This window comes from Hakea prostrata, chromosome 9 (genome assembly GCF_041222555.1).
Source record: "Hakea prostrata isolate BN-2017 chromosome 9, UWA_Hpros_2, whole genome shotgun sequence".
Taxonomy (NCBI): domain Eukaryota; kingdom Viridiplantae; phylum Streptophyta; class Magnoliopsida; order Proteales; family Proteaceae; genus Hakea; species Hakea prostrata.
The window spans coordinates 61888938-61914933 of NC_142608.1; the positions used below are offsets into that span (position 1 = coordinate 61888938).

General features: G+C 38.4%; 3 protein-coding genes across 3 annotated transcripts; 1 reads left to right on the top strand and 2 right to left on the bottom strand.

Moving 5' to 3' along the window:
* Window positions 1–54: 54 nt before the first annotated feature.
* Window positions 55–4950, bottom strand: LOC149006023 (uncharacterized protein At4g15545-like). The gene is made up of 10 exons (XM_089169126.1): window positions 4568–4950; window positions 4381–4449; window positions 3043–3096; window positions 2771–2837; window positions 2591–2665; window positions 2258–2500; window positions 1449–1494; window positions 1272–1350; window positions 1017–1163; window positions 55–875 (listed from the first exon to the last, which is right to left on the bottom strand). The coding sequence occupies exons 1-9, from the start codon at window positions 4859–4861 to the stop codon at window positions 1065–1067; spliced, it is 1026 nt and encodes a 341-aa protein (XP_089025252.1). The 5' UTR covers window positions 4862–4950; the 3' UTR covers window positions 55–875; window positions 1017–1064.
* Window positions 4951–6599: 1649 nt separating this feature from the next.
* On the bottom strand, window positions 6600–18078 carry LOC149006024 (uncharacterized). Its single transcript, XM_089169148.1, has 7 exons — window positions 17971–18078; window positions 16623–16849; window positions 13897–13979; window positions 9281–9367; window positions 8133–8281; window positions 7894–8025; window positions 6600–6916 (listed from the first exon to the last, which is right to left on the bottom strand). The coding sequence occupies exons 2-7, from the start codon at window positions 16768–16770 to the stop codon at window positions 6727–6729; spliced, it is 789 nt and encodes a 262-aa protein (XP_089025274.1). The 5' UTR covers window positions 16771–16849; window positions 17971–18078; the 3' UTR covers window positions 6600–6726.
* A 2579-nt stretch (window positions 18079–20657) lies between these two features.
* LOC149006025 (uncharacterized) lies at window positions 20658–22360 on the top strand. Its single transcript, XM_089168503.1, has one exon. It carries the CDS (start codon window positions 20674–20676, stop codon window positions 22105–22107), a length of 1434 nt encoding a protein of 477 aa, XP_089024629.1. The 5' UTR covers window positions 20658–20673; the 3' UTR covers window positions 22108–22360.
* The last annotated feature ends 3636 nt before the right edge of the window (window positions 22361–25996 follow it).

A 25996-nucleotide genomic window follows, 5' to 3' on the forward strand; every position in this document is an offset into this window, starting at 1 on the left:
TATCTTGCATCGGCAAGCGGTTTAAGTACACCTCAACCATTTTCCAGAGTTCAACATGATCATGCTGGCATATTGTTGGGAAATTTGTTGACATTTCTTTACATTCTATTTACTCAAAATCTCTTGTCAGAAGTTACCCTCTACAACCTATAATCTTACAAAGCCAAGTATAGATCTGATTATGAAACATCACCGGCCAACCACAATAACAACCCAATCAAGACAAAGAAACATGGAGGGACATTAAACGCATGCGGAATGAGATCCCGATATAAACTGTAAAACTGAATAATCCAAGACCTCAGGTCTCAAATCTTCAGAATAAGGAGTTCATTATGGAGAAATTTAATCAACAGAGCCCCCATTTAATTGTAGGTGTCATTACTAACAAAGAATCCTCAAGATCAAAGAAACAACTAAGACCATTTAGGTAAAATTTCTTTCTGCTTTGACTTTGAGAAACTAAAAGCAAGGGAATGAGTGCAATTATCAAGGTAAAAGGCACCAGATGCGCAATTTTGAGGAACAATGGAAGAAACGAAAAAGCTTGAGCTGAAAATTTCCCCCAACCTTCATACAAAATAAGAAGTGTCAATCATAATACAAAGATTTGAACTAGACTATCAAGAAGGTTTGCACAGTATGTTGGGGGAAGCTAAACTGGTTTGAGCTAAATCAATGGACCACACTTTGTCCATCAGATCCACAACCCTTGCTGATGCCAACCATTTTAATACACAATCTGACTTCTCCCATGCTGAAGACCAGACAATGTATTAGATGACCCAGTCAGGCAAGAGGCAGGTGTCGGTCGGGTCAACTGTCAAGGAGCGCCACTTCTTTTTGAAGCCCACCAGTAGCATCTCAATTCTCAACTACAAGATTCCACCAGAATTTCGACAATCAAGATCACCATCCAACAATTACAAACTGTACTTCATAAAATAAAAGCTTAAAATATGAACATAAGAAAATTGACAAATTCCAATGGCAAGAAAGAAAAGAGATGAGAATACCTAATATCATGAATTCATGATCCATGAACAATCTCTGAGAAATGCACGTCAGTTCTGATGTGTGCTGCGGCTAATCAACCCTTGGAAAGATAAGTAAAGGTCTTGATTATCTGTTCCAAATATCTCTTCTGCCTTCTTTAAGGTTTCCTGAATGGAAGAGTAACAATTGCTTTGTTCAGCCAATATCCAAAAGTAGAAACAATTAACTGAGGAAAAGAAGGGACTTGCAGATGGATGACTCAAACGGCTGAATACCTCTCGTGATTGTTTATGAGCATTAAGCTCCTTAATGTTGGCTAGAAATGCTTTGAATTGCTCATATGAAAGACGACTCCTGGATGGATTAGAATACATAAAAATAATAAAATCTTCAGAACCACAAATCATTTTCATTTAATGTTATCCATCAGAAAACTGGACATGAAAACTGACCTGGCTTGCCTGAAGAACTCTTTGCCATCAATTCGAGGAGTTCGTCCTAAGTTGTACAAGCCAAATACAAAGTAATTAGATGCAAGAGGGGGGGAGTCCAACCAGGTATGATACATAGACCACAAATGGTAAAGGAAGAACAGGACGGAATAATAAGTTAGCAACACTGGCATGAATACCATTTTCTTATTGTGGTTTTTAATGAAGCGCGTCCAATTAATGAGGTACATCTGGGACAGGGTATGTACTCAAAAGAGACCACATAGATAACCCAAATATATGATCCTACCAAGTGCTTCTTGAAGTGCCACTAGTATTATATCTAGTGTTAACCATTCAAAGTAAGTTAAATGATCAGAAGTCTAGATCATAACAAGCATCAGGACCATGTAGTTTGGCCATGATCGTTCCAGAGGGCAAATGACCATGTAGCACTGGAAATACTGATGAGCATACGTTCTAGGAACCAAAGAAATTTGGGTGAAGCCGGTGCATAAGGCTTCTACACAAGCAAAGTCCGGAGGGGCAATTTTTCCTACATGGTCTTACCCCAGCAATCTTTGCCAAGAGACTGCTCCGATACCTTGACATTAGGCTACAACTGTGGTCCACCAACCATTGTGCCAACTGCCAAGGCTCACCCCTTGAACCAAAGAACTTTGCTTTAGCATTTTTCATGACATCAAATGTTATGTTTCCCTACCCTACAAATGCAGAAAGTTGCAATTATTTATATAGCAGCTTTTCAAATGCAATGATGACAGCAAGAGCAGATGTAACAAGAATATAAAATTTAAGTTGTAAGAAACCTGGCAATGGACCTCCTCTAGGTGGGGAGCTTGCAGCAGAGGACTGCTGGCTTGATGGGTACCATGATGAAAACGTAGATCTTCTATCAAGGTGGTATTTTTTGGGTGAAGTTGTGCCAGATGTCATCTTTGGAGATCCAGCAGCAGAGTAACCTGGTGAGATTGGTGTTGGTGTTCCAGTAGGAGTAAAGCGTGGTGTGATATATGGAGTCAAAGAGTATTTGTTCCTGGCATACCTGTTGGCTGCATACCAGAAGTCAGCATGAGAAATAGATGAGTAAGAAAGATTATTTCAACAACATTGTTCAACTAACATTAAGTCTACCAGCATACCATCTTCGTTCATGCTCCCCATCTCTGTAGAGCCACTAACAACATTTTTTGTCATGTACCTATTCATTGCATCATCTGAAGCAGAAGATGGCATCAACAAAACTATATATGCAGAGCCACATATATAATGACAACACTAAAAATATTGTAGTGAATAAAAGATTCATCATGTAAACATACCCTTGAAGGAATAAGGTTTAGCAACCAACTGGTCACACGTTCCAATATCAACAGTCTCAGCTTGCTCCTAAAACAAAATGAGAGAACTCAAACTTTTGATCTAATATTCTGAAGCATAATATGACATAGAAATAAATCAAATCATATAGGGATCAAAAGACATGCATAGAACAATGTATACAACCCATCCACATCCACACTCTTGCAGACACACAAACACACACACATGCAGACCAGACTTTATAAGTGACAGACTAATTCAGTAATCTTACAGATGAATTATCCTCACTGAGAGATTGCATTAACTGCCGTTTGAATGTCTCCAACTGCAAAAACATGAAAGATTTAGTCAATTTTAAATAGAATGAGAGGGGGGGGGACTAACTGAAATGAAGGATCAGTGTTACAGATCCAAAGAAAGAAAGGATATTAAAAGCCATGAATGATCAAATAGATAATTAATCCTGGTTAGAAAACAAAATATGCATGACATATATACCACTAATAGTTAACTACCATATCGTCCGTATTGATGGAAAGAATGCAAAAGCAGCAATGCTAAATCAGTCGTTGGTTCTCTACAATTTCAACCAAGAAATAATAACTCCAACCCATCAAAAGACCAGCCAGTTTAACCAGAACCATGGAAAGGTCTCTGCCTTCACTGCTTGCAGACACTTCAGGATTTTTGGGGGGCCAGAAAATCGTAAACCTTGGTTTTACTACTTTGCAGCAGCATGCTTTGATATTTTTGTTTCCATTGCCATCATACATAATCTTGTATGATGTTCAAAGGAAATTGGTAAGTGTTGCAGAACTGATTGCCATAGAAGGTTGCTTAAAAGACAAGTAAAATATGCACTTGCAAAAAATTTTGAAGACCCATGAAATCATGAATCGCCAATTCAATCATCTTCTTATAATATCTTCCTCCAATCATCACACCTTTGCTTTCTAGTCAACCATCAGTATTTGTTCAGTTTCCGTTGATTTAGAATCTCCAACTCAAGAATAAAAAAATAAAATAGCAAGAAAAAAAAGTTATCAATTTATGCTTAGCAAGCATTCCAAAGATCAGACTAATCAACACAAATAAATATTCTTTCCCAGAGTTTCACCCATAACATTCCAAAGATTGGACAACATCAAAATAAATATGTTTTATTACCCTGTACCTAGAATATACTGGTCACACAGACTTTAAATAGTTGTGAGCAGCTATACTCAAATTAAAGGAGTCATGTTAGCCCCTTTTAGCTCCAAAGTAATTGATAAACCGTTGTTGAGACCAGGGTTTTCCCAATAGCATAGCAATCGTTCCAAATAAATTTGATAACAATTCAGCTCTGAAGATCATATTCTTCAACACATGAGCTATATTGACATAGAAAAAGGTAATGAAAATATATGAATGAGCTACGCGTGACAACTAGAATGACCTTAAATACGAGTAAAATGACAGAACGGAAAACATTGCGCTAACCGCATTTTTCCGGAAAGGGCTTTTTTTTGAGTTAAGTTGGATAATTATGACCTATTGACAAGAAGAATTAAGAAGTATCGCTATTTCAAGATCTCAGGTTCCAGAAAACCCAAATTAAAAATCCAACCTTGGATAAATCTCGGTTCAGTTTCCTCGTGGTCAAAGCTAGAGAATCTCGCTCCTGTGATAGTTTAGCCTGTATAGAAGACAAACAACCAAACCTCACCGATTCAATTTCCCATTCCGTTAAAACCAGAAACCAAATATAAATATAAAAAATAATAATAATAATTTTAAAAAAAAAAAACCCTTACGTTCCCCTCCAAGGCAATCCTCAAGCGCTCCTCAGAATCCCGAAAAGTCTCCTCCAGCCTTAAAATCTTCTCTTCAAGCTCAACAATCAACCGATCCTTCTCCAAAATCTTCTGCCTCAACCGACCAGAATCTATCTCAAGCTTCGACACCCTAGACGCAATCGCCATCGACGTGATCTTCCTCGCTAAATCGAGCTGGTCATATGGATCTGTTGGAATCACTGATAAGATCTCATCAGGTAAATTGAAATCTGTGTCACTTCCGCTACTACCATAGCTGCTTGTTTGGGTCATCTTCTTCTTCGCTTAGTTAGGGCAAAAAACCGAATTTGCAAAAAAAAGCGAATTCCAACAAACCCAGAAGCAAGATTGACTTGTAGGAAGATTACTAAGATCTGACGACTTCAAAATTCAGATAAAACGTGTTAAATATTCGAATTAAATCCACGTGAAAATTTTTGAACAACTTTCCCTCCAAGAAGCAGGGTAATTGATTTTGATTGTAGGCTATGAGACTCGGTCCACCATCGTTGGCCCATGGTCCAACCACGAAGCCCATGAACTTAGGTTATTGGGCTAAGCATGGATCTATCATCTAGAAGTTCTAACATTACATGAGAGAAGTTTTGAGGCATTTATGAAACCCATGGAAACTGGAGTCCGGATCTCTGTGCTCTCCCGATGGCTGTTGACCAAGAATTATAGGAGGACCACAAGGTTAGGGTGATGGGGTTTACTTTTTTAAATTTTTTTATTAGTTTTTACTTGTTGTCCCCACATAATTTGTGGTTGTACTACCGTAAGAGGAGATGATCCAACTGCTAGGCTCTAATCTCACTCAGGTTCTCTTCTCAAGCCCCTGAAGCTATCTCACAACATTCTGGACCAACTAAGGTATCACTTGAATCGAACAATCAAACGCTTGGGACCTTCTTCAAGCTTTTAGGGGAATATAAATATAAATTCACATTTGAGGTGGCAAGTGACAACCCATGCCGGACCTAGTAGAGGAGAGCTGATTTGAGGAGTCCAAATCACCTTGCTTGTGCTCCCCTTATGCTACTGCACTACACAATAGTGGTGTGGCACACCAATGAATTAATAAAATAAATCATAGGCGATACCTTCAATGGGTCTCATATAAGTCATACTATCATCGTGTTGTGGAAAAGTGTCAAAGGGGCACATTGTTCTCCCCCAATGAGAAGGTGATCAAAACTCTTATATAAAGACCCCATCATTCCAATCTGAGGATCTTTAGTTTATTTAAGTCTTTTACTAAGCCCGAGTCTTACCTAGTATTGGGTCCAAGTGGCAAATTTTGATCGCTATACGATAACAATTAAAACTCAACTAAAAGTTGAATCTAATGAATCCCTTAAATTTCTCTCAATTTCACGTCTCCCTTTCTTTCTTTCTTTCTTTCTTTTTTTTTTTTTTTTTTTTTTATTTTTAACAAAAGTGCTTTTATATATCGGGGTTAGGGAGGGGTTAGGGATATTACATATGCCACCAGGAGGGGGTTGAACCCACGACCTCTCCACCGAGAAATCAGGTTTCTCCACTAAGAAGTCAAGTCCATGTCTCCTCTTTTCTTGAGGTTTAATTTTAAAAATTTATTAGATTTAATTCCTAATTGGGTTATAATTCTGCCCAAAAACAAAGGCACAATACAATGTAGGCTAATCAACACTGGATTTACATCAATAACAATTATCATTTCCTACAATTCCCTGTAATTTGTATCTAGGATTATGACATGGCGATTGTAAATGATCAAGAAGTTTCCTCTGGTTAATGAATTCTTTATTCAATCCAAAAAACAAATTACGTCTATGCTATACGTTCTCTTTGTAAATGATCAAGAAGTTCAAAAGACATAATCCACTTAGAAAACAATCCTACGAGATTTACAATATGAATAACTACATAAAACTGAAACCACATTTCTTAATAACCTAACAAAGAGGCTTCCATGTCATGGCTGAAAGACAAGAGGCCAGCAAGGAAATCAGTTGACCACCAATCTTGGTTTCTACTTCTACAATCTTTGACAAGCCCAAAGGGCTATTTCATCTGGAATGGCAACTCAAGGAGGCTGAACCAGAAAGACTCTTTAAGAGAGCATAAAAATTCACAAGGCTTGCAAATTAGCACTTCTATGGCTTGACGTGTTCCCGAATGAACTGCTCAACTTGCACTATATCACTGGTCAGACCTGAAGCTTCTGCAAGTGTCACCTTGTTATAACAATGAGAGAATGTAAATGCCTCTCCAGTCACACCAAGCGTAAATTCATTAGAAATGTCAGCATCGGATATAGCAGTTCTTGATGTCCGTAGCTTGTCTCTGTAGGATAACATAAGATGTATTGATTTATCAACAACCACACAGAAGACTAATCAGAACCACTTAAGTAATGAAATTGTATTTCTTCAGCCACTCTCCCCCGAAGAAAAACAAACAAACAAACAAAAAGAACAACACATAAAAAAGGGAAAGGTGTGGTGGTGGCTGTGTTACAAGACAGTTAGAAGGCAGGCTCTCACACCACCCTAGACCCTACCATTTTGAATAACAACTGAAGACGATCATCCACAACAAATTTTACTCGCGAAATAATAACTTGTTTTGTGTATCAGAATATATCAAACTACAGAATAGTAATTCTAAGACCAACCACAGGAAGGCATTGTATCTACCAATTTTGCTGGAACACAAGCTAATTATCAATCACATCGGATCTGAGGTAACTTCATGCTCGTTCCCCATCGCATAAACTTAGTACAGTTAAAAAGCAATTTGTGCAGATAACCCTGTTCTGTCTTGCTCACCCTTCAAAATAAGGGGAACCTAAATTTTACTGTCACAACTGCTTATCGCAAAAGCTCAATGTAAAGTAAAAGCTCCCCCTTCCAACAGAAAAGCGGAAACCACAGACACAAAGCTATGCACGACACCCCAATGGGCAGACAGTGTAGGGAACATAGCCTTGCGCTTACCAGGGATCCAACACCCAACCTCCTGGTTAGATACCATATTACAACCTCTTATTCTAAAAAGCTCAGGTCATTAAGGACTACAGCAATGCTATACCAACACAGAAAAACACACATTTCATTTGCCAGTTGTTTCCCATCCTGGATGTAAGTATGTGTAGCATTAAAGACTGATGACCTTGTAACGAGAGATAGCTGCCACATAAGTGATTATTGAGGTGACTAGTTTAGTCTTATGTAGCTGCCTTCAGGATATCATGGTCAAAAGAGAGAGATTACCAGATTGACATTGCTAAGTAAGTTCAAATGAAAAAGCAATGATCTTACATCTCCTTTTCAAGTTGTTTCCTGATGAATTCCTTGGTATGTGCTGTCACTTTGTCTGTCTTGTTGCATAGTATGAGTACAGGGATTTTCCTCTTAACAATGCTTGCCTTGGTCAAGATATCATATAGGTACCTGTGACATTCAAAAAGTACAAATGTTTACTGTCATGAACAGAGACGTATAAATTTATGTACATAAAAAATGCATAGCTAGAACCACAAAGCTGTAGCTTTTAGTACTCTGCAGCTGCACGGCAAGTTGGTAAAAACTCCACAGCATCCACAACAAAAATAAGGCCAACAGTCTGAGGCAAGTATTCATCAAGCTTGGGTCGAAGTCGTGAATGCCCAGGAACATCAACTACATGAACAGGCTTCATTTTTCCCTTCTGCACATGAGACAAGAACTATTAATCATCTGCTGAGACTAGTTTACTTATCATTTATATAGAATAAAAACTAATCAATTATTTTCTACTGGAAGAGCAATCATACAGACAGAAGAAAAAGACAGTTTTGAAATTTTCACCCTTGAGGAAAGTAAGAAAACATTGATAATCTAGCAGACATTCCCTTCAGGACAAGTGATAAGGAATAACGGGCACATCATAATTTGATAAGGTAGTCGATAACATAGGGTTTTGAAAGTCAATATACAGATCAACATGGGCAGAGATATCAATGAACAATTGTCCTTCAGGGAATCATCATTCCCTGGCCATTCTGCATAAGAATACATACACTTCATATGTGCCAACAGACTACAACAGTTATTTGGTAAACTCTGGGAGATACATATAAGGATGAGTGTAACTATATTAAATCATGTGTTACTGATGCAGAGTCAGTCCAAAAACTGGTCCTGTTCTTCAGGACAAGTGCTTTTCATTCTTTGGGTTTTATTTGTTATGTGCCAAATTGTAAGGCCTAATCTGGCCGTCTATAGGGGTATAATTAGTCATGGTATCTGAATATAATCATCAAAGAGTCCTTGCAGTTAACTCTGTCAGGCTGAAGTTATCCACAAGACTTAGACTTCGACAAATACTCCAAACAGATGGCCACAGACAAGCAATTAAATCAAATTGCTACAAAGAAGATCCAGGAGGGTCTCATCTTCCATCACAGAACACAAGGTGTGGACATTAACTGCTTGATCTTTTGGATAAAATCCATGAATTATTTGAGAACTAACAGCATGCAGAAAGTTGTCTTTTTTTTGGCCCAACATGCAGAAGGTTGTCATAATATCACTGAGACTTCATACAAATGCCTACACAAAAATTAGCCATCAAGGATCATAGAATATCACTGAACAAATTTTCCAAATTTCAACAGTACAACAATGTCCATGAAATACTTTACCCAAAAAGAAGACACTTCTTTACCTTAGAAGACTCTGAATGAAGCACAAAACTGTCCTCGTTTGGCTCCATTGATGTAACAGTACCTTGATGGGAAGAGCCATCCCGAAGCTGGCATGGTAACAAGTTAAATAGCCATTTCAGAATAATAGATCAAAATGTTAACATAAACACATATATGACAGGAATAAGAAATAATATACAAAATAACTAACATTGATAAGTACAGTATACAACGATATTTCAGGGTGATGAGGACATTAAGGCTCTTTTTGGTATTCTCATTCTCTATTATGCCTATTTAAAAGAAATAAGTACAAGAATTCATTATTTGTCAATAATGAAAATAGTTTGGCAAATTTTGTCCAAAATAAATTATGGAATGAAATATAAATTTGGTGTCAAAATGAAAAATTGTAAGAAAATGATAGTGATTAAGATTATAAAAAATAAAATTATAAAATATAAATAAAAATAGATAAATAAATAAAAACAAACAAACAAAGCAGCTTAAGATAAGGCTGGACTCAGAGGAACACAATACAGAATAGTTAAAATACTTAACAATAGATAGAATGAAGAATACGACTCCAGCAAAACTAACTAGTAAAGTACATCTTGTATTCACCTCCGACCCATAATATAGGCCCAATTCGAAGAAAACTCATTGGATCAAAGGCCAAATACATATGTAACCCAATCCATGACTTATCTACGCTAAAATAGAACCATTCGTATGTTTTATCAGCATCATCATGTGAAAGCTAACAAGTCAAAAATCCAGTGGAATTAACAACTACAGATGGTCATTGCAACAAAAACAAAACCTACATATGCAAAACCGCCTGGTTGTGAAGTGTAAATAAGTCGTAGGAGTGCCAATAGTTTCAAAAATAGATTGCCAAAGGCAATAGTTGCTTTTTGTCTGCTTTTGAAAAATACAAAAAAGAGTTCCAACCTAATTTAAACTGGCAACCCTATACAGCTGACACTAATAACAGATAAAATATTCCATTGAGTAAAAAATATCCTAAACTGCACTACTGATCCATAAAATCAGGTTTGGAGCTGACCTACCTAGGACTGGGTCTCTAACTGAACCATGTATGTCACCTGCAAAACGAATTCATCTACTACTCTTTCAAGACCAAGAACCCTTGTTCCTTCCGGAACAAAGTAGCCACAACGCTCCTGCATGCATATCTTCAAGAATGGATCCACAAGTAAGGGAAATTTTTACCCGGCCGGAATCCCTATATCAAGGAAAATGTCGAGAGCTCCCTAGGATTGGAACTCTTGGTGAAGCCGTCATTGCCAATCCTCCCTCCAAGGTCGACTTAGATGGTAACAAGCCCCACCACCACCACTGGAGTTGAAGTCACCTCCTTCGCCACCGCTTTCGGCTCCCTTTGGTTTGGGTTCGCAAACCGGCTCAATGAGATGGGGGGAAGAAGAAGAAGAAGAAACAATTGATTTTCAAAAATAACCCCATCATGAGGTTTAACAAATGGTTCATAACTTCAGGGTCTCTGCTTGCATGGATACCAATTTTTATTAGAGCCCAAATGTGACCCTCTTTCACAAGCCAAATCCCGCTTCATAAGTGGGTGTGTTTTAGTTGGGCCCTTTAAGCCCCACTTCTTGGTTTTACTATGTTGGGCCAAATGCATCAAGCAACCTAGAGTTGGGGCAGTGATTAACCCAACCCTGGTTTAGACCTCAGCCTCCAGTCCAACAGAAAACGCTACTCGAAAAGTCCTTCCCAAACAATGTTTGTAATAATAACCCTAATTTCCCCCCATCCTCTCTACCAATCCTGTAGCCACCACCTTTTCTTGATCGTGGGCACAAGGATGTCGGAGTTTATAGATTAATTGTCCCCACGTCGCCATACAGAACCCCCCATCACCGACACTATGACCGGCAATACCTTACCTCAGCCGCCTTCGCCCAAGAAGGCTTTGTCGGAGCTAGCTCTACCCTGCCAATCTCTCCCTTGAATCAATGGTGCCTCTCCGACTCTTCTTGTGGAGCTACCAATTTGATAACTCTCCATGTTGCGTCCAATATGTTGTCGTGCACCAGTTTAGATGAGATTGCCTCTAAAGATTTTTCCTCCTTGACTAAACAAGAATTTCTCACCTGTGGTAGGAACTTTTGGTAACCTCCTTTCATTTGTGGGGTCCACGATAGTGGTCGAATACTTAGATTCCACTCCAATTCCTACGACGCACTCTTCTTGCTCTATGTCCTCTGGTTTTAGAAGTTCAATGCCCCCCCCCCCGCGACTATCTTCCCTTCTCAAAAGTCGAGTTGCAGAGCATCTTTGAAGCTTGTTCAATCAAACTCTGGCCAACTTTTCCAGAACACACAATCCAAGCCATCCCATTCGAGGTGTTGGAGAGCCACCCCCCAATCGGTATCCATAACCAATCTCCTGTTTCAAACAAAAGAATGTAACATCCTCGAGCCATGAATCCACACTCTTCACTAGAAAATATGGACGATCCAATCTCCATCTTCCTTCCCTCAGATCAAAATGCGCTCTGCCACCAATTTGATAGGAACCTCTTATCTAGACTAGTAAAGCATGACCTAAAAATATGAAAGATACATGGGTTTTGATGGTGCTAGTCACCCCCTACCAACAACATTGTTGCCCCTCAGCCAAGCGCTGCCCAAAACACTCAAAAACCAACTGATACCTTTCCTCTTAACCCCTCCACCCCCCCCCCCCTCCTTTATAACCCACCAAGCAGTTGGTTATGGTAACCCTCTATCTCCTCTACATGGCATCCTCCAATGAACCTATCACTTAACAAGCCACTACCACTTTCATCCAAATTCAGCCATCATACCATCACAACAGCCCCTACCTTCAATTCCCTTTTCAGCCAAAACTACCAAGTCAAAACCCAAATTAGATGAATTCTTGAATTAGATATCCAATTTTCCCTCCAATATCAAGATCCTACGTATCTCCAAGTTTGTCCACCAAAATTTGATGGTAACTTGGTGAGCACCTACTAGGCAACTAACTCTATACTTGATAAAATTTCATCCCACTTCATTAACATTGGATCCCCTTAGGCTATCTCAAGTTCTTCCCCTACCCCCTATTACTTGAGATATCCCCTATACACACCAAATCAATCCAAAAGTACCCCCATATCAACCAATTACAATCCCACAACACTAACCAAAGGATTCAGAGGTTATTCACACAAAACCTTAGGGGTCGCCACTCGGAGATCACCTCTACAGCCACAATTGAACTTGGCAATTTAGGGGCAGGAGTTAACCCTAATTCACAGATCTTGGAAGATTGGCCCTCATTCAATTTAGGTTACATTACCAGTCTTTTAGTAGAAATTCATGTCAGCCATGCACAACAACCACATGCCCCCATAGAGAAAGTTAAGTACAGAGGGTTATTGAATCAAAAAATGTTTAAATAGTGAAACAGATTTTCTCATAATATCATAGAAACTATGACATCAAAGACAATTAAGTTGGCATTCACTGAATAGATGCTTCAGGGCATCTCTGCTACTTACTTTGTGAGACGACGCAGCCTCTGGGCTGTTTGGTTTTGATACCTCAACCTATTGACATATGCGAACTCTCAATTCTCCAAATACCTCTTTTTTTTGGGCCCAAAGTCTCCAAATACCATTACACTTAAAATGTTGATGACCGTTCAGTTGGGAATCCAAGGCAGATGTGGTATGTTCCAGGACCTTTAAAAGATGTGACTGACACACACTGAAGTCATGGTTGTCATCAAACCCTCTGGGCTGTTTGGTTTACCCTATTGACATATGCAGACTCTAAAGTCTCCAAATACCTTTTCTTTTTTTGCCCAAAGTCTCCAAATACCATTACACTTACAATGTTGACGAGAGTTCAGTTGGGAATCCAAGGCAGTTGTGGTATGTTCCAGGACCTTTAAAAGACGCAACTGACACACTGAAGTCATGGTGGTCATCAAAAGCGGACTTAGTGATCATAGAGAACTTTATGCTGATCATAGAATGACTTTAAGCCTTCTCCAGTGGATTCAGGATACGAGCATTTGCTAAAGACAGCAAGATCTCTGTACTCTCAGGGGAAAATTTTCCTCATAAAAAGGATGCATTCTGGTAACTTTTAGCTGATGAGTTAACCCTTTGTATTTTCCTACACTGGGTCTTCACCTCACTGATCAATTCATTTTGTGGGTTTCTTGACATTTGCCTTCTACTTTTGTTGGTGTAACTTATCATGTGCTGTATAACTGTACTTTCTGCAGTCTATCCCTATACATATATATAGAGAGAGAGAGAGAGATATTATAGCCCCAATTCAAGTCTTCAATTACACCATCTACAGAAGGACAGCCACCTCAGTTAAAGCTCTTTCAAACACAAAAGCAAACCTGTTTTGGACAAGGACATGCCTGTACCTGTTTCTTCAAGTTTCAAGTTTCAACAACCATGACTCCATTCATATATCATTCAGTGTCATAAAATAGTTGGCAGAAAACAGATTGGACAACAAAATCTAGAAAGCCTGCATTCAGATATAAGGATTGAAAAAATACATAATAATAGCAGACACTGATGCACCCAACAAGTGAAACTAATAATCTAAGAGCTAACCTGGTAAAACAGAATAGTTTTTCCACTGCCACTCAGACCAGCAAGCACAATGGTATTGGATTTCGTTCTCCTGAACAGGCCAACTGCATTAAGAAAGCAACGAGACTTAGATTAGTACCAAATTTCCTCTTCTTCATCAAGGGGCAGAAAAGTTTACCAAAATCTGGCCATGTTGAAGCAATTTAATATGCCACATCAAATAAATCTAACATTCCTATCTAAATAAAACTTTACCATAACTCTTATTTTACTATTCGGTATCATTCATTTAATTTTCATAAATGCTGGTTCATTCTAAGTACACTCTTCCATATTTAACACTGAATAAAATGAAACCATGCTTCCTTTTTTTCCCCTCCCGTTGGGGGGGGGGGGGGGGGAGACAGGTTTCCAAGACAAGTAGGTTCAGATGAGAATCTACACACTATCAACCAATTGTGAGTCTGTGACATCTCCAAAGGTGATTTGGCCATCCCACCACTAGAGGTTCAGAATAGCAAGTCTCCAATTGCAGACCTAAACCTGAAAATACCTTGCATTATACGATCTTTCCTAGCACTCAGCAGCCCATTTGTAAGCAAGCACCCACCATAGTCCTGGAAGCTTTATTAACCACTTAAACAATTGGACTTGGCTGAAACTTGATATGTGTGGAGAGAACATGGTCTTTCTAGCCATGGATCATTGTCCACGCTTGACTAGCCATGTAGCAAACATGTGCGAGTCCGGATACACCCTCTAAACAGCACGAATAGGAACCTTGCACATTTTTTCAAAAACTTATTATCTTTTACTTTGTCAACTCCAAAGTCATGGTTTCTGTAACACGGAGTTCATAACAAGACCCAAATAGTGGTAGCAGACTAGATGAGCTTTTTGTGAAACAATACAAAATAATTCCCAGTTACATGGTGCCTACAGTTCCTATAGTTTATGGTTTGAGTCTATGTATATGAAACACACTTAATATTGGGGTAATATGCTTGGATATCATGTATTTTTCTTTAAGATGGACTTTATTTTATTCTTCTTCATACATTTTTTTTTTGCTTAGATTATAATTTATCCTTCCAATGCAAACATCCATCTACAAAGAAAGAAGGTGAACCTGTGGATAAGGGAAGATATCAAGCTGGATTCTCCAACTGATTTACCTTGTCCATAACTGTCTGAACAATGCCCATGCAGTCAGTCCATAACTGTCTGAACAATGCCCATGCAGTCAGACTTGTACGTCATTAAATGGTATGAACCATATTCCACACATACGGAGGCAATTAGCCGTATTTTATATTCCTAGATGTCTGCTCCAGGCCATGGATTCTTTTCTCCTCATGATTATCTTCCAGTTGAGACTTTTATTGATGTCGATTGAGCTGGCACAGGTTACAATACTTTAGTGGGAGGTAATCTGGTTACTTTAGGAGTAAGAAGCATGCTGCTGTGGCTTGCTCTACTGCTGAAGCCAAGTTTCGTGTTATCAAACATGGCATTTGTGAAACCCTATGGCTTCATGGACTTCTACTTAGTTTTAACTGTCTATGTTACTCTTCCTATAATGCTCTACTGTGATTGCAAATCCACCGTCAGCATTGCTGAAAATCTCATTCAAGATGATAGGATAAAAACACATAGACTCACTTTATCAAGGAGAAGACTGAGTATGATCTAATTTGTGTTTCACTTGTTCCTTCTCATGGTCAGTTAGATGATGCATCCACAGGGGAGCTAAGTGATGGAACTTTTCATTCGACTATTTCCAAGTTGGACATACTGACATCTATGCACTAACTTGCAGGGGGGTGCTGTAAATGGGTACAAGGGTAGTACTGACTCATAGTTTTATAGGGGTACTTTGCTCTTTTATCCATTATAGATTCCCCACTATATTAAAGATAAAGAAGGACTGTGTCACATGAGAGAGAGTAATATTCTCTCCAATCTTCAACATTATGCTTTGTGCTACTTTTGGCAATCAAAAATAAAAAGAGAACTGCCATTGTTCAATTTTATCAAGTGGAATTTTTCAGCATGCATTAATATTGTGTTCCACTTCTGAGGTAGCGTTGATGTTTCATATCAGACATTAAATTGCATTTTATGGTTCTTTTCCTGAATAAAAATCATATCAATGATATTCCTGTTATAAAAACTAAATGACATGTTTTCAAATGGACAAGTCAACAGTTTGCCTTGAGCACCCAAACATGCAGGCATCAACCGACCATTTGAACAACCTGGGTTTAAAGCATGCCATGCCAAATAAATCATCAAAAATAAACCATCACTAACTTGCAGAAATTACCCAATAAAACCTCAAGAACTACTAAATTTTCACCTTTTATCACTTTTAACTGTAAATATAAATTAGAAGCATACAGTTCAAGAAGATGGTCACATACTATACAGTAAATATTATCAAGAGACCCTCCCCCACCCCACCCCCCGCCTCCAAAAAAAAGAAAAAGGTCCTACGAGAATAAAGAATCAGCACGTGGAAACTGGGCTGGGCTTCTGATAAAATTTAAAAGGGAACTTCTATGACCCAATCAACCATTTCCTTCCTTTTCATTTTTCTTCCCCCCCCCCCCCCTAACACCTCTTCAAGGCAACAAGCTTCCTCTCCAACAAGTACATTTTCCAGTTATTACGTACAACCCTTTCTTTTGCTATAAGCACGCAGCAAGCATTTAAAGACATGAAGTTATGTGGTAGAAGATACTTACATAATAACAGAATAACAGATGTTAGAAATAGAACTCCAACAGCAACATACAGCTGCGAAGCAGGAATCTGGTGAATCCAGTGCTCCACTTGAGATAGCCATTGTTGCAGTTGATCTGTCCAATCTGTCCATTTTTCCATCCCTTCCATTTGCCTACTTTCTGTATTTTGAAATGGTGCAATCAATGGCCAAAAGAAGACAGATAGTCACCGTGAAACAACTGGTGTTCTGGAGGTAATCATGCCATAAGAGACAAAAATAGTAATTAATACACATTTGGCTATCAGCAGCTAAAATGTTAAAAAAATATAATAATAAAATAAAATTCAAAATCACAGAGATGTGAGAAAAGAAAGCAATGTCATAAATCTACCCGAACTGCATCAAGTGGGAAGAGGCATAAGTGCTTAACCATGTTAAAACCTTTGTAACAATCGTATTAAGTGTCTAGAATTCATTGGGTTAAGCTTAAGTGCACTGTGAGTCAGAGGTTATGCATATCAGATTCTACAAACGACACACATGTCCACATGACAGTTTCCAAAGTTGTAACTCTCTTATTCATCATGAATGCACATGTCTGAAAGATCTCTTTTGAGATTAAAAAAAATTGTTGTATCTCTAAAATGTGTTTTCCAAAGTTTTGACAAAACTCAAATTGATTAAATGCATTCTTATTAAATTAAACATCAACCAGGACTGATATAATCGGACGGTTTAATATTTCCTCGACTAAACTAAACACACTTATAGTTGTATCTGAAAGTCTAAAGTTTAGCTCAGGTTTCTTTACCATAATCTGAGTTCAGTAAAACTTTGGGAACCAGCAGAAAAGTTTAAGGTAAGAAATAAGCCTTGTTAGCAGATTTTGAAACTCTGGCTTCAGGAAGACTTTGGACTTGCACAACCATAATCTGAATTCAAGAAAATTCCTAATGTTACTTCCCTTTCTTGAACCCATTTGCGGTTGTGTTAAGTCCAAAGAGAAAGATCTCGAGATGGATTATAAAATCAGAAGCTTCTACAAATGTGGAACAGATCAGCAAACCAATCTCCCATACGAAAGCTGAAATATAAGTATCTAATTCCTCTATGAATCCTTCATGGGTTCCCCTATAATCTATGAATTTTGGCTCGAGAGATCAATTTCAAAGTTCCTAAGATTCAAACAAAAATCCCATTTCTATTCCATTCTTCTCTTCTATTCCTTCAGCGTATTCGGAACGGTCATTGAACAAAAATCACAGAGCAACGTAAGGAAAATATTGGGGTTTTAATTTCCATAAATCGAGCACCCAAGTAATCAAACACTAGCCAACAGAGACCATAAAAGTTGAGAAATGACTTACAATGGAGAGAGAAGGAAGACTTGCTGGCCAACTAGGGTTTTGAGTCTCGAAGTCCCGGCCGAGATGGATCTGAAAACGGACAAGTTCGAACACTGTAGTTAGTTTTTTTTTTTTTTTTTTTTGCATGTTTAAAGTTTAGGCAAGTTACGCATGGTGTATTTGCAATCAATTACATTTAATACTCTTAAAAAAAATCAATTAAAGATACCTCTTACTTTTGAAATTGGGTAATTTTCATCTGTACCCCTGAGGTTTGGTCCAAGTCACTTTTAGTCCAGTTTAAGTTTTCTTTTGCATATGGCTCCCTGTAGTTTTAATAAATGATTAAATAAGGACAAATTAAACAGAAACTGTTAATTTAATTAAATTTGTGACAAATTAACAGTTTCTGTTTAACTTGTCCTTATTTAATCATTTATTGAAACTACAAGGGAGCCATATGCAAAAGAAAACTTAAACTGGACTAAAAGTGACTTGGACCAAATCTCAGGGGGTCCAGATGAAAATTACCCTTTAAAATTGAAACACTATAAATGGAAAGTTTTGCTTAAACAGTAAGGAGCACTTGTAATTCAGGATAGTAAATATAATTAATTGCAAATACCTAGAGTTTATATATAATTTGCCCTTAAAATTTCGGCAACACCTCAGTATAATTGACAACAAAAATATTTACATCCTAAAATTATGTCAAATTCTATTACTCTTATACTCATAACTAAAATATTAGGGGGTGGGGAATATTACTTATACGAGCCAATGGTAGGTTAGTTGAACAATTAACAACTCATACTCTCATGGGGGAGGTCTTGGGTTCGCACCCATCCGGCGGCATATATATTAGTAATATCTCCCCCATCCCCCATAATATCAACTCACCAACTCCCCAAAACAAAAAGAACAAAAAAAAATGGTTTACATTAAAAAAGAAAAAGAAAAAAAGAACTAAATCCATGAAAATGATCATTGACCATCAATTATTAGACCAACCTTGAATTCATGAACTTTGTTGAAGTTCATTCATGCACAAAACCACAAATGAATTATGTAATTCAATTAAGTCTTAAAAGATAAAAATAAAAATCTTAACTATGGATAACTTGTAATTTTGAAAGTGGGTGTCGTATAATTTAGGTCATAATAGTGAGTAGATACTAGTTTCATGCCATCTTCGCAGGTTGCGCTCCCACCAAATTGTGATGGATGGCAGCACTGAAGACTAGCATGCCAAGGCAATCACAAATGGAGTGACCAGTAAAGTTCCTAGAGATTCAAGACCAATCACGAACAAACCCGTGCAAGCATCTTAAGCAAGTCCAAATTGATGCAAGGGCTCTATCCCAAAGGGGACAGGAAAAGGGGCAGGAGAAGAAAAGGTGGTCAATGTCCTCAGAACCACTCCAGCAAATGGTACAATTAGGGTTGGTGGGATATGGAGGCTAATGAGGAAATACTGGGTAGGGAGAGCATGGTTAAGAGCTCTCCAAAGGGTGAGAGAATAGCGGGGAATGTGACCTTTGAACCAAACCAAATGGAACCAGGGGACAGGGGGTGGGGACATTGGAGAAAGCTCCATGCTGAGGAAGTGGTGAAGGATTTGGATGGCGAGGGGGACCAAATGGTAGTATCATGGGGGAGGTTCAAGATAGGGGGAAAGAATTCCAAACATGTGTGAGACTAGGGTTGGGGGGGGGGTAGGGGACCAGGCCCCATGGGAGATGAAGGTGTCAAGGGTGGCGGTCTTAGGGATGCGGGTCTCATAGACAGAGCGAGGGCCAAGAAGAGTGAAGAGAATGCCCATCGGATACCTGCTTCACACTTTTGCTGTTGCTCTGTGCATGAGAAGGGGTTAAGTGTATGTCCATTCTTCGAAGCACCATCTGCGCATTCGCTTTTGTGTTTTCCATTCTCACGCTTAATGGTGACGAAGATAATCATCGCTTTCAAAGCATTTTGAAAGTCATCACCCGAGAGAGTTATCTGTATCACCACCATTATTGGAATCCAATTTAATGTATGAATAATTTTATTTCAGACAACCTCTCTCTTAACTCGTCATTTTTTTTATTTAAATCATTGACATGGTGTTAGCTCTGATATCAAACATTAAGTACTTAATCAGTGCATTAAATTCTTCGAAGCTAATGAAACAAACTGAATCAAATCATTTAATTTATCCCATATTGAACTGATTCAATTCAGTACCCATTGATCACATAACAACCATCAGCCGATTTACACAAATGTAGATCAAGAGATTACAATTAGGACCCTCTCATTGGTTCTCACATTTGAACTCTTAGAGATTAAACGAGTTCTACTTACTGTACTGCTAACGGTCGAGATCGAAATCTCAACTAAGATTTTGGTCAATCGAGATTTCAATCTCAACTGTTGAGAGCAGATGCTAAATAGAGGGCACGAAAAATAGTAAAAAATCCAGCCACAGAGCCGCGTCCGTGCGTGCATCCCTTAGCCGACTCCCTTGACCCTTATCCACAACGGCTCTCTAGTCGCCACCTCCGGTGTCCAGCCTGTTTAACAGATAAGTCTTCGGTCAACCTTCTCACACTATCAGTCTGCCTACCACTATCAGATATTCAACTCTATCTACTAAACAATCTCTTCTCCTCTGAAAACTATAAATAGGCGACGAATCGTCACCCATCTCACTTCTATCAGTCTCTCACCAAGCGGAAAATCATGAAATACTCTTCGGCGCTTCTTCTTCTTCTCCTCTCCCTCTTCTCACACCATTGCTTACTTGTAACCTCCGCATCATGCCACGTGGATGATGAAGCTGGATTATTAGGTTTCAAATCTGGCATTACCGAAGACCCATCGGGCATTCTCGCCTCCTGGAAATCCGGTACCGATTGCTGTACATGGAACGGGGTCAATTGCCGAGAGAACAACCGGGTCACTACTATCTCTCTATACGGGCAAACCGACAACCCGAAAAGCTACCTTTCGGGCACAATCTCTTCATCCCTATCAAAGGTTCAAAACCTGGATGGAATTTATTTCCAAGACCTCAAAAACATCACTGGAGGTTTCCCAAAGGTACTCTTTAACCTTCCCAAGTTGTTATATGTCTACATTGAAAACAACAAACTTTCGGGTCCTCTACCCAGTAACTTGAGTCGGTTATCTCAACTGGGTGCTTTTAGTTTTTCCGGAAATCGGTTTTCGGGTCGGATCCCAAGCTCGATTTCTCAACTCACCCAGTTGACTCAGCTCAAACTCGCCGGCAATCTTTTTTACGGCGAAATTCCTAACGGAATCCGGCAGCTCAAGAGCCTAACCTACCTAAGTCTCGAACGGAATAGTCTTTCAGGAAAAATCCCAGATTTTTTTTCCTCTTTGACCAATCTCCGAATCTTAAATCTCTCACGCAACCAATTTTCCGGCGAGATTCCGGCTTCAATTTCATATCTAGCACCAAAGCTTAGCTACCTTGAGTTAGGTCACAATAAACTTTCAGGCAAGATTCCAAATTTCCTTTCCAATTTCAAACAGTTAGACACACTTGATCTCTCCAGGAACAGATTCTCTGGTGTTGTGCCCCAAAGTTTCAAGAATCTCACTAAGATCTTCAACCTCGACCTCTCTCATAATCAACTTGTTGATCCTTTTCCTGAAATGTACGTGAAAGGGATCGAGTCACTCGATCTGTCTTATAACAAGTTCAACCTAAGTCAGATTCCGAAATGGGTCACTTCCTCCACCATTATTTACTCTCTCAAGCTTGCTGGGTGTGGGATCAAGATGAAATTAGACGACTGGAAGCCAACAGAGACCTATTTCTACGACTACATCGATCTATCAGACAATGAAATCACAGGCAGTCCAGTGCATTTGTTGAACAGCACAAATTATTTGGTCGGATTCTGGGCCTCTGGGAATCAATTGAAGTTCAAGATGGATAGTCTGAAAATGCCCAAAACGCTGAAATACTTGAATTTGTCTCGAAATCAGATGTTTGGGAAAGTTCCGGCGAGTATTTCACAGCTGGATGAGTTGGATGTGAGTTATAATCATCTGTGTGGTAAGATTCCGGCGAACAAGTTTCCGGCATCGGCGTTTGTCGGCAATGACTGTCTATGTGGCTCGCCACTATCTCCATGCAAAGCTTAGGAAATTATAGAAGCACAATTGTAATAAATTCGGTTTGTTTTCCATTAATTTTCCTTTTCCGTAAGAGGTTGTGACGGCTAAGCCACCTTAGGACTCTTGTAACTGTGCATGTAACAACTTGTTAGTGTATTTGCCACGTGGCAACTACTATATATATATATATATATAATGGTTTAGAGATATGTATGATTTTTCACCAAGGTCAGTTTCGTGTATTTGACTACGTTTTCAGGAGATAAGTTTTCACATATAATTTAAGTATAAGACTGTTGCAGCAAAAATCATCCTTGATCGCTCGAGCATGCTGACCTGCACAAACATGCTAGATATACCTCTGACAAGCACCTCTGACAAGCAAATTAGCAAGAGATCAATTTGGGAGAAGGAATAAGTAGATCTCCAAGCTAAGGAATGAAGCCTCAACTCTTACTTACCTCTTTCTAGCTCTTCATCTTCCTTATATAGATTTTTAGATTGTTTACCTGTTTTTTGATAATAGAGTCCGGTCAAACTAGTTGAGTACTTTGAGCTCAAGTAGGGAGAGTAAGTAGCAAATGATATCTTTAGTCATAGATAGTCAAATTTGGATGAGGTAGGATCTCAGTGGAATATTTTATTTTTTAGGTACATGAGCAAGGTGAAGGACCAAAGAAAAGGAAAAACTATTCAAAGGAACAGAGCTCTAACTTTAAAGAAAGATTTGAAAAGAATACCAAAGATCTCATTAACATTAGAGACATCATCGAAATCCAATGGTAGTAGCATTGGCGTCTCTATAGGCATAATCAACCGAAACTTTCTCATTGAAATTTAGTAACGTTTCAATTTCATCAATTTACTCGGCAAACCCATTATCAACACCTGACTAATGAAAAGGTATGTAAATACACGTAAGAATCTAAATCTACCCTCACTAGACTCATTTCAGTAAGATCATGTACTAATTTTTGGAGCATTGTAACAATAATTGTCGTTATTCTAGACCATGGATTATTTTATTATTTTTTTTAATTTTTTGAATACCATGGAAGTACTCAGAATACATAAAAAAAAAATGTGTACCTATACTCAAAAAATATATATATCTATATGTTATTTACCACACATACAACCAAGCCAAATTTCATCTAAGGTTGGAAATTTTTCTGAAAAATTAAAAATTTTTTTTGGGTAATCAATTAAAATTTTTATTTATGCATAAGATTTCCTTCAGGCGCATTCTTAATAATGTTCTTTCAGTCAAGTTAGCGTCATTAGTAAAAGGTACTCCTCTCCTGCTCTCCACCTCTTCTTTCAATGTCAATGGGTTAACCATACATGGGCAGGGTCCCTAGCTGTAAACTCTCCACCTCCTGCGTGGGGTCTACTATTACTTTTGTGAGTTTCATAATAGGCAGCTATTTAAACTCTCTTGGGTCTTTAATTGAAAAATGTCATCTGTTGTGCATGGTTGTACATATATGCCAAATATCTGGCTGAGAAAATAAAGAAATTACAATGCTATTTTGGACTTTTCAAATTTAAAATCAAGCTTTAAATCTCAACCTATTATTTGGTAAATTGGTATAAAATGTGCACTGCTGTGCACAACAGGAGATTTTTTTCATCTTTAATGTTATTTGTATTACTTGCTATATGATCTTGAATACCTGAAATCGATTTTGATTCCATGGTGTCCCCATTACTTCCTACAACTTATTATGCCAATTAATTTTTGAGCCCGTCTTATCGATATGACTTGGACTCCTCATCTTAGGTAGGGGTGTAAATGGATAACTGAAATCCGCTCCCAAATTCGCATTCGCATCCATTTCGCAGTATCGAATCCGTCTGATTAATAAGATGCGGATATAGTATACCCCTTTCTTACCAGTTATTATCCGTTTGATAAATTATCCGATTAAGTTACTCATTTTGATTTATTTTTCTTGATTCTATAATTTTTTTTATTTGAGATATGTGACTATTTTTATAGACTTTCTACCATGACTACAAAAATTGCTAAGTTCTTAAATTTCAAATCTAACATCACAAATAAAATGGTAAAAATGTCAATAGGTAATTAAAAACTTATATTCAATCTGTATACATGCTTGTATAGAAGAATCTACTTAATTAATAAAATAAATATCCGATTATCATCCAAATCCAACTGAATCCGTTCAAAAATTGATAGGATATTATATGAATCCGTCAGAATATAATAGGGCGTTGTGACTTGTATGTTGCGCATTTAATGCGCAGCATATGCAACGGACGGTCGAGATCGAAATCTCGACCGAAATTTCGATCTCAACCGTCCGTCTCGAAGTATTTTTACACCGAGACGGATTGTCGAGATTTCAATATCGACCATTGACTTCACCATTAATGCGCAGCACTGAAGCACAACCCGTAATAAGGTTTCTTTAGGTCAGGATGCGGTCTCCCATCGCCTCCTCATTTACCTTATTGCTCTCTATTGTCTTGGTTGGTTATTACAAGGAAAGTGGAGTCCCAAGAAGGCAATCATTGTTTTTTGAACTAGACTTATCACCTGTCCATTGTTTTTTTTTTTTTTTTTTTTTTTTTCACAGCTCCTTTGGTTACAGCATTTACTTGGTGCACATCGCAGAACAACTCCAGCCTTGGGAACAAGTTTTTCTGCGTCGAGCTTGATATGCGCATTGTTGGATGGGAGGCCCGACCTTTATCCGCACTTTTGCTACTACCATTGTTACAACTGTAGGAGTTTTGGGTCCGCCCTTGAGGCGTGTAATATGTCCCCCTATGAGGGTGTTATGTCCGCCATTGAGGCGTGTATTTTGTCCCCCTATGAGGGTGTTATGTCCGCCCTTGAGGCGTGTAGTATGTCCCCCTTTGAGGGTGTTGGTGCTTTTTTTGTGCTCTTGTTCTAAGGGTTTTGTGGACGTGATCCACTTTGGGCTTGCCCCAACCCTTACCCTGGCTGACCCTGTCCATTGCATGTACGACAGTTTGGTCTTTTGCAGCTCCTTGGTTCGATTTGAACCTTGTGTATTCATGCAGGTGTGTTTGTATTTCTTTTAATTCTCTAAATGAAGTGCAGTTTACCAAAAAAAAAAAAAAAAATCAAACTTGTTTACCAAACAATTTTCAAATGTTTTCTTCATAGCACATGAAAAACATGAAAAACTTTCTTAAGTTACCGTATAAATATTCTCTACATTTTTATTAAATTCGATAATAATAAAGCTCTAATGTTGAGGGGGCGGGGGGAAATAAATAAATACAGATGATATTCAAAAAGTTGGAGATATCAAAGAAAATAGCATAGATTTTTTTTGTCTTTCCTTGTGTTTTTGGTAATAATATCATAGGTGCTCTAGGGATGTCAAAAACTTTTTATGCAGGCCATTTACTACCAATGGTTTCCTTCAAGGTGATCCTTGGTAGCAAATTCAAATCCTTCTTTTGTTGAGATCCTCTGCAGATTGTACCCAACTTTTTTTCTCATAGTCCACCTAACACAGGTGGGTCTGGGGTGGTATATATCTGGTGAATTGTGAGAAGAGAAAGTTGGGTGCACCGAGCACTTAAATGGAAGAAATCCAAAATGTTCCTTCAAGTTAGAGTGTCTAATTACCCTTCATGGGTTTGGAGAAGTGTGTGGATGAGCCTCAAGATTATTCAAGTTGGTCATGTTTGGCGAGTGGGTAGAGAGGTGATTACATTCCCATATGGGAGGCCAACCAGGTTCCTTCCCCTACAGCTATATTTGTTTGCAAAGGTGAGGTGACTCAGGTGAGAGAAAAAATATGTGGACCCCATGTGTAATGGGGTGAAAGAGAAGGAAAGGAAATGAATAGATTTTATAGAAAAGTGTTAAACATGGGTCTCACTGTTTAATTTTTTACACTTTCTCATAAAA

Coding starts and splice junctions, on each gene's coding strand:
- LOC149006023 (XM_089169126.1), bottom strand. CDS start 4,861: ATGACCCAAACAAGCAGCTATGGTAGTAGCGGAAGTGACACAGATTTC. Junction 3,097..4,380: donor TGAACCGAGATTTATCCAAG/GTTGGATTTTTA, acceptor ATGTTTTTGCAG/TTGGAGACATTCAAACGGCA. Junction 2,838..3,042: donor TCAGTGAGGATAATTCATCT/GTAAGATTACTG, acceptor ATTTTGTTTTAG/GAGCAAGCTGAGACTGTTGA.
- LOC149006024 (XM_089169148.1), bottom strand. CDS start 16,770: ATGGAAGGGATGGAAAAATGGACAGATTGGACAGATCAACTGCAACAA. Junction 8,026..8,132: donor ACTTGCCGTGCAGCTGCAGA/GTACTAAAAGCT, acceptor TGAATGTCACAG/GTACCTATATGATATCTTGA. Junction 6,917..7,893: donor AAACAACTTGAAAAGGAGAT/GTAAGATCATTG, acceptor GTTATCCTACAG/AGACAAGCTACGGACATCAA.
- LOC149006025 (XM_089168503.1), top strand. CDS start 20,674: ATGAAATACTCTTCGGCGCTTCTTCTTCTTCTCCTCTCCCTCTTCTCA.